This window comes from Syngnathus leptorhynchus, chromosome 12, assembly GCF_054491065.1.
Source record: "Syngnathus leptorhynchus isolate UIUO chromosome 12, UIUO_Slep, whole genome shotgun sequence".
Lineage (NCBI taxonomy): Eukaryota > Metazoa > Chordata > Actinopteri > Syngnathiformes > Syngnathidae > Syngnathus > Syngnathus leptorhynchus.
The window spans coordinates 2,416,469-2,424,207 of record NC_141206.1 but is presented as its reverse complement, the minus strand read 5'-3'; the positions used below and the strand labels follow the sequence as shown (position 1 = coordinate 2,424,207).

Here is a 7,739-nt window from a genome sequence, read left to right as displayed (position 1 = left end):
GGAGAAAGAGCTTGAAATCTAAGGTTTGAAATACAATGTGACAATTACTAAGTTACTAGTTAAAACGTATATTTTCTGGCAAGAAAAATGAAAACGACTGTACGGTATGAGTCATTAACTGAAACATTTAGCACCCGATTTTTTTCCTAGAAAATTCTTCATCTCAAGAATTTTGAGAAAATTTAACTGATTCTGAATTGTAGTTTCTAGGATGCTAGAGCATTTGAATAACATTTAGAATTTCAGATGTGCCTATATGGAGACTAGTTTGACGAACTCTAGTAAAAAAAACAAAAAAAACCGGATATGTGCAGAAATATTTCCACTCATTCATATACATGAAAAACAAAAACCATGGTTTTGTAACAAATTTAATAAACAGTGCATACAAGTTTATACCCTGTTTTATTCCCTGGATAAAGTGTCGCATCAACTCATCCCTTGTGCAAACAGAAGCCACAATCCTTCATGAAACAGTAGCCTCAAAAATACCCTCCAAAAATTACATTTTTATGAAGCTTTTATGTACAGTTGTTTCCAAGACACAGAAATAACATGTACAAATAGGGGTGGTTTCTGGTTGGATGTATGGAAATAAACCATGCTTGTTCATTCTTGTTCAATGTTGAAGTCTGAGAGTGACAAGCAGTTCATAACATGTTTCTTGTTTGATGTAGTCACATAGCAGTCACTGCTGAAATAGGGTGTCAGCATCATCAACCATCTCCATAGACCATAAACCACACCAGTCGCTCAACTTTATGGGTACTCATCTGGGTTTGAAAGAGTTCGCTCATGAAGAACAACGTCTGGCTCTCATTTTTTTCCGGAGATATATCTACAGTATCTTCTGTGAAACATTTCATTTGAATAAAATAAATAGCTACTTTTTAAACACATTTAGAGCTTAGACTATCTTTGGAGATGTATGTTTTTCTTCTGCCTTAAAAATATACATTCATCATAGGAGGAGAAACAGTAGAAGCAGTGTCAGACTCGATATACAGCTGTTCTGAAGTGTCCTGACAGCAGACGAATGATACCATTGCACTTCCTCAGAGTCATCTAGAAGCCATACAAACAGACAATTCAGAACACACATAACACAATAGTTAAGGGTTTGTATAGTATATCAATAAACACAGTGGCCTAAGTATGTAGGTCATGTAGTGTATTTTTTTTAAGAGGCCTTGGGTGGCAAACCAGGGAGCGCATTCTGCAGCCATGCACCAGACTGTTTACAAAGGATGGAGAAACCTCGTGGCCTTCTTGTGGGATGCAAATTGGGAAGATTTAAACGTCGTCTAACGACTGTGTATTTATGCGGCAGCCACACCTTTGTTTCGTCCACAGACAAACACAGGAAAAGCACTTCATTAGTAGTTTTGTGCTTTGAAAACTAATAAGACTGCCTCCCATGTAGACTTAATGTGTGATGTTCAAGCATTAAACATGGCATCCCTACCGCAGTCTTTGTGGAAGACGTGCGGGAAGCAGTGCAGAAAACCGAAACCACAACGACAGTATGAGCAGCCCTTCCGCACCCATTCACCATGTGGAATCAGACCGCAGTGCCTGGAGAAAAGGAAAAAAAATATATGAAACACTGCCTGGCCACATTTGTGTTGGAGATCCAAATGCAAGGCATGTAAGAAACATTAACACGCCTTAGTTTGGTAGATGTAAATCTTATGTATGTTTGAAGATGGAAAACTGAGAGTATTTGTATAAAATATGACAGTAAAATAATGAATATATTGTTGCATAGTGTCAGAAAAGTGTGCACAATAAAGTCACTATTGTACCTGGAAGACAAATTAATATGATTGACTACAAATACCTAATACTGGTAATGCCAATGAATGAATGAATGAATGAATGAATGAATGAATGAATGAATGTAATTTTCAGAGTAATATGATCAATAATGCTAAAGAAAAAATATATATAATTTTACACGAGTATTGATTGGGAATTAGGAAGGAAATATTCTCAAGAAATATTTTCAAACTTTCAAACACCAAAATATCTTTACAGTAACATGTTTTCCGAAGAGGCTACTTTTTTGATATAATTGATATATTTGATATGATTTTTTGATATAAGCTGCTCCTCATATTGCTTTTCCTTGATTACCAACACAAGGACATCTTTACTGTTAATGTCTCTGGGAAAGCTCTATGACACCAGAGGGAATATGAGCTGAAGTGTCAAGATGAGGCGACCATTTTGCATCACACAGTTGCTATGAAGCTCTTTACTATGATGCATTTTTGTCTTTACTGTTTTTGAAAGAAGTACAATTCGGTGGGCTGCCACCATTTGCTCCGTCAATTGGCTTTGCTATGAATGTCTAAAATTTTAAATCGCCTTCAACGTTTCCAAAATAGGATTTATACATGTAGCTGTTTTATTGTCGTGTGTTTATTGTCCCTGACATTATTGATCAAATTTTGCATGAAAATGACCCATACGACAAACATTTAGGCCAAAGTATCCCATTGTTGGTGTTTTAGAAGGTGAAAGAAATTGTGTTTGTAGTAGTAGTTCTGTTGATTGTGGGTGGGTTTTTTGGGGGTTTTATTTTTTTTTTACATTACCTGATACGCTGGTTGTACTCGCAGCTCCGACCAGTAAAGAAAGGAGGACAGGCACAGAAACTGCCCAGAATACAGGTCCCTCCATTCTTACAGCAGCTTCGGCTCTGCTCAGCAGCTAGAAAACAAAAGGAAATAAAATGAACACATACTGCAATGGAAAGATGAAGCTGAGGTGTTTGTGTGCTTTTTTTTTCTTCTAAAGTGTACTATTGATCTACGTACATTGTTACACTGACTAACCTATCTAAAGAACCAGGATTTAGGGAAATCTGTGTTCAATTTGTGTTTTCAATTAGAATGTTGGTCCTGGTCAGTCACCAGATCTCAGATTGAGTCCCTGGTTTCTGTGCGTGCGCGACGTACTCCATTAACCACACACATTCTTGGGGTGCATCTGCTTTACGTCAGCAGACAAACACAAAGAGTCTAAACAAACATCTGAAAATAGCAAAAATACACTAAAACTAACTAGACTGTGTTCCTACCAAGACTGTATGTACAAATAAGTACACGTTAATTTCAGTGTGTTTTGTTTTCCTTGACCTATGTAAAATTGTGAAGTGTCTATATTTCACAAATTTTTATTCAAACCTTTTTTTTTTGGAGAATACTAAAGTGTTGGAAAAAATATTGTCTGCTTTTATGAATTAATACAGCAGTAATGCACATATTCTTGCCTTTATAATGGCGTGGTCATGTCTGCTATGGTCCGAGTGACAAATAGTGCCATGTGTGGGCAGGTTGGCCCTCGGCGTCTGTGTAAACAGTATCTATTTGGACAAACTTACTGTTGGTGAGGCCGATGAAGGGCATGACGGCGTTGGCGTCACGGTGTTTATGGTCCCCATTGTTTGGCGAATCAATCTGGTCAAATTGATCAAGGGGATCTTGAGAGGGCTGCTGGGATTTGACCTCAGAGGGGGACAGTGGAGGAAATGGAGGTGTCTGGCCTAAATTGCACTCATTTCCCAAACAACCTAAAAAGTAATAAGAATTCATTTTGTCAAACACCATTTCATAGATAGGAGATTAAAATGTAAGCGCAAACCAGTGATTTTATGCAGAGAAATCTGGTCATTATATTTTAACATTTTCACAATCTGTAGTGGTTACAGTATATGCATTGATTTGAATAGTATTTAATTTGCTGTCACTTAATGGTGTTATTCTGACTGATTTTATCTTTTTTTTTTTAAGTTGGAATAATTGACCATTATCAGGAGGCTTCATCATGGCTCTGCATGACCATGACATATTCCAACATTATTCATGTTCATATCTATATGACTTGGTCATGTAAAGTACATCATAATTCCTTTTTTTTTTTTTTATGAAAAGGCTTGTGATCAAATCATGAAATTAAGCAACTAGATGTAAGCGCTCACACTTAAAATAATGTATACAGTGGTTAAACTCATGTAATCTGGCTATAAATAAATAAGCAAATAAACAAACAAACAAACAAACAAACAAATGCAGGAGTTGATCGGTGTCCTGGCTAAATAACCTTCCAAAAACAATGAATGCCACGGATAGTGTGCCTATAACACTAACCTGAAGCAATGACAGCAGCAGAGGAACCGAGACATACTAGCGTGAAAAACACAATCCTACAAGAAAAAAACAAAAACAAACAACAACAACAAACGAATTAATCAACAGGCACACGCAAGAGCACACGCAAGAACAATTTGCCTCTCTTTAGACGTTTTTTTAGGCTCACCTGCAGAGTTGCATCTTTTGTATTTTGGATTAAAAAAAAAAAATCAAATCCTCCCACTACCAGGCTCTGGTTTCCTAACGCAGCAGGCGGTGAAAAACATTGGAGGTTTTTTTGGGGTTTTTTTTAAATAAAATGAAAAAGAAAAGGTCTCCGATCAAAAGAAAACACACACGTAATCCACCTCAAAATAAATTTGCATCCAAATGTTTCTGAATTGTGTAGAAAAAAAATCCCATCCGGCAGATGGATTGTCTTCAATCTAACCCTGGAACTGTGTAAAATGAAAATTTCATTTGTGAGAACGTGGAAAAACAAAGTCCAGTCTCCTCTCGGCCAGCCGTCTTGTGCGAGTAGTGCGCAGCGAACCCAGGTGACTCTCAATCCAGGTGGAGTGGCTCACGGAAGTCCCGCCCACCGGCCGTCTCGGCAGCTGTCATGGCTTTGGCCCAATCAACAACGCTAGCCCTGAAACTCATGAAAGTGCGGAACCGAAAATTGATCCTGGTTCCGTTTTGAACTTTGGAAAACTCCCATCTATATTACACGGATATGCATTAATTTATTGTTGATGCGATAGGCAATCAACTTAATTTTGATTAAAATGTTTCTTCAATTGATTTCTGCAGCTTCACCAAAGTTCAGTTGATGCTTTTGTCAAAAGCTGGTACCCATCCTCCCTATTCATGCATATGTACATATATATGACCCTTGCCCCCCCATGCTGCCATTCACATGTTAAATAGCATGCCTACCACCAGGAAACAAGCTTTTCTCTGCACACAGAAAAACCCATTTTGCAACATCCAAATCTTTTTCACATCTATAGCCACTTTCTTCATTTTTTTTTTCCTACTCGTGTTTCTATCCCTTGTGTAAAGAAACCGATATTTCAAGTCAGGAAAGTTGCCACATTGTAGTTGTTTTTGTGAAATCATTTGTGCTTTATTGTGTTTTTAATATAAAATGAATGAATATCATTTACAGTATTTTCATATTTTTTCCTAGACAAATACAGTATTTAATAGATTAATTACTGCTGCCCTCAACCCTATGGTCAAATAAATAGCATAAATCGTTACATTTTGATGTGGGTAAAACTAATTCCCCAGAGCTGAAAATTGTTTTCTTTTTTTAAATCAATATAGCAGACTCAGCATATTCAAATGTGCTACTGTATTAGACTCATTCTATGGCAGATGATTAGTGTTTAGATTTCAAGTATCTATAAATTTGTAACACGTTTGTTTTGATTCAGTTAATCGAAAACTAGATCTGGATGAGTTTGCAAAATACTGTAATTGCAATTCATTCCTCTAAAGTATCTATAAATTTGTTACACGTTTGTTTTAATTGAGTTACTCAAAAACTAGATCTGAATGAGTTTGAAAAATCTTTAATTCCAATTCACCCCTTCAATAATGTGACTGTGACCTAATTTTCTTCAAGGTCTGTTATAACGACAGCTGTTGTGAAAGTGCTGCATTAAGATCTGTTGTATCCATGCATTAATGTGAAATAATATGAAATACTTTTTTTTAATCTTACTCAACATGTTGGCTTGCAGTCTTTTAAGCATGCACAATGATAACGTCACAAAATTCTACCAAATAAGTGTGACATAAACACAAGGCATAAATCAGGTCATGACAATTACAAAAAAAATATTGAGTACATCATTTGCTTGAAAAGACTGACAAAAAATGTGTTCTGTAACTTACAGTTCTTCTGATTATGTGATCTCAGATGTGATCTCAGAACAAATTTTCATCCTTTCAGTTCTTGGACCGCTGATCCAATGCCGGGGTCACAGGGGGATGGATTTCATCTGTTACTGGGTAAGAAACATCGACCATTGTCCCGCTCTCTTTTAGAACCAAGCCGCAGAAATGTTTTATATATATTACCTTCTAACTAATATTGAAAGAAAATTATTTTTCAAATTCGCTGATATTCTGAATGTAATATTTGTATCCTCATGTCAGCGTGCATTCCTTTCCTATATCCACTCCCCAAACACACACACAAACACACACACACACGCACACAAACTAATTGACCATTGAGGGGACAATCAGAGGTGGAAATGGGTATTTTGTAATCTGTGCAGCATCACAATGCAGTCTGATCTCATGCTAATACACAGCAGGAGGACCAGCGGCATGAAGGCAAAGCTCATCTGAAAACTCCGGGAAATCTCCATCTGAAAGATCAGCCAGTAGCAACAAATGAAAGGCGAGAGGATATATGAAGACAAAAAGAAATGCACCATGAGGGTTACCGCTGCATGTACTTTTGCGTGACTTATAACATGTTTAGGTGCCCAGAAAACCTAGTGTTGCTCTTTAGACCTCATCCTCTGCTTATTGCTATTTGGTCTTCCCCGCAGGATGGAAAAACAGACATTTCCAATTAAATATTAAAGTACTGAAAGTTTAAAAACTAAAAAAAACATCGTCTGTAAAACTACTATACAAATTAAATGACATCTTTTCAAACATTTACTTAAATTAACTACTATTTAAAAGCACTGAATCGTTAGCTATCTACTGTCATTATTACCATTATTATCACATTTTCCCTAGCTTGACAAATAATTGATAATGTTCCTCTCATTTTGATTATGGTTACTATTAGCTATTATAAGCATAAGTAAAATAAATAAATACATAAATGAGTACAATTTTCTCAATAAATAATTACTCCTAATACACCACACCACAAATATAAGAATATTTATTTATCAAACAAAAGGCCTTTGTTGACTTCCATCTGAAAGAAGAGAGGAATTGTGCCCAAATTAGGCTCAGTTTTACGTACCATATTTTCCAGACTATAAATCGCACCAGCCATAAAATGCATAATAAAGATGAAAAAGAGAACGTGTCTGATATGCTAACATAACATATTAAGAGATATAGCTATAGCATAAATAACATGCTAACAAGTTACCCAAACCATCCGTGTCACTCCAAATCAGTAAATCACCAAATCTTCATCCTGTGTGTCACTTTAAACAACTCTGCTAACTCCAGAAGTAGAAAATGCGGCGCTTCCTGTTTTACGTCTCTTGCGTTAGTCTCATAGTCGGTTGCGGTTCCAATTATTCCACAGACCTAGAGCACCCTCTTGCGGTTTAGTGTAAAAACAACATGTGAAATGAAATACTGTGTTAATAATTTCACACATAAGTCGCTCATGAGTATAAGTCGCACCCCGGCCAAACTATGAAAGAAAAATGCGACTTATAGTCCAGAAAATACAGTAAATAATTTGAGTCAAAGTAATTCGCTTACGTTAGTCTCATAGTCAGTTGCTGTTCCAATTATTCCACAGACCTAGAGCGCCCTCTTGCGGTTTAGTGTAAAAACAACATGTGAAATGATATAATGTGTTAATAATTTCACACATAAGTCGCT

At 36.4% G+C, this 7,739-nt stretch overlaps 1 protein-coding gene across 1 annotated transcript; it reads right to left on the bottom strand.

Moving 5' to 3' along the window:
* Positions 1-346: 346 nt before the first annotated feature.
* On the bottom strand, positions 347-4,765 carry tdgf1 (teratocarcinoma-derived growth factor 1). The gene is made up of 6 exons (XM_085926183.1): positions 4,324-4,765; positions 4,155-4,210; positions 3,389-3,577; positions 2,601-2,715; positions 1,466-1,575; positions 347-1,065 (listed from the first exon to the last, which is right to left on the bottom strand). Exons 1-6 carry the CDS (start codon positions 4,335-4,337, stop codon positions 962-964), a joined length of 588 nt encoding a protein of 195 aa, XP_085782309.1. The 5' UTR covers positions 4,338-4,765; the 3' UTR covers positions 347-961.
* Between the last annotated feature and the right edge of the window lie 2,974 nt (positions 4,766-7,739).

Coding starts and splice junctions, on each gene's coding strand:
- tdgf1 (XM_085926183.1), bottom strand. Junction 3,578..4,154: donor TGCTGCTGTCATTGCTTCAG/GTTAGTGTTATA, acceptor ATTACTTTTTAG/GTTGTTTGGGAAATGAGTGC. Junction 1,066..1,465: donor CGTCTTCCACAAAGACTGCG/GTAGGGATGCCA, acceptor TATGGCTTCTAG/ATGACTCTGAGGAAGTGCAA.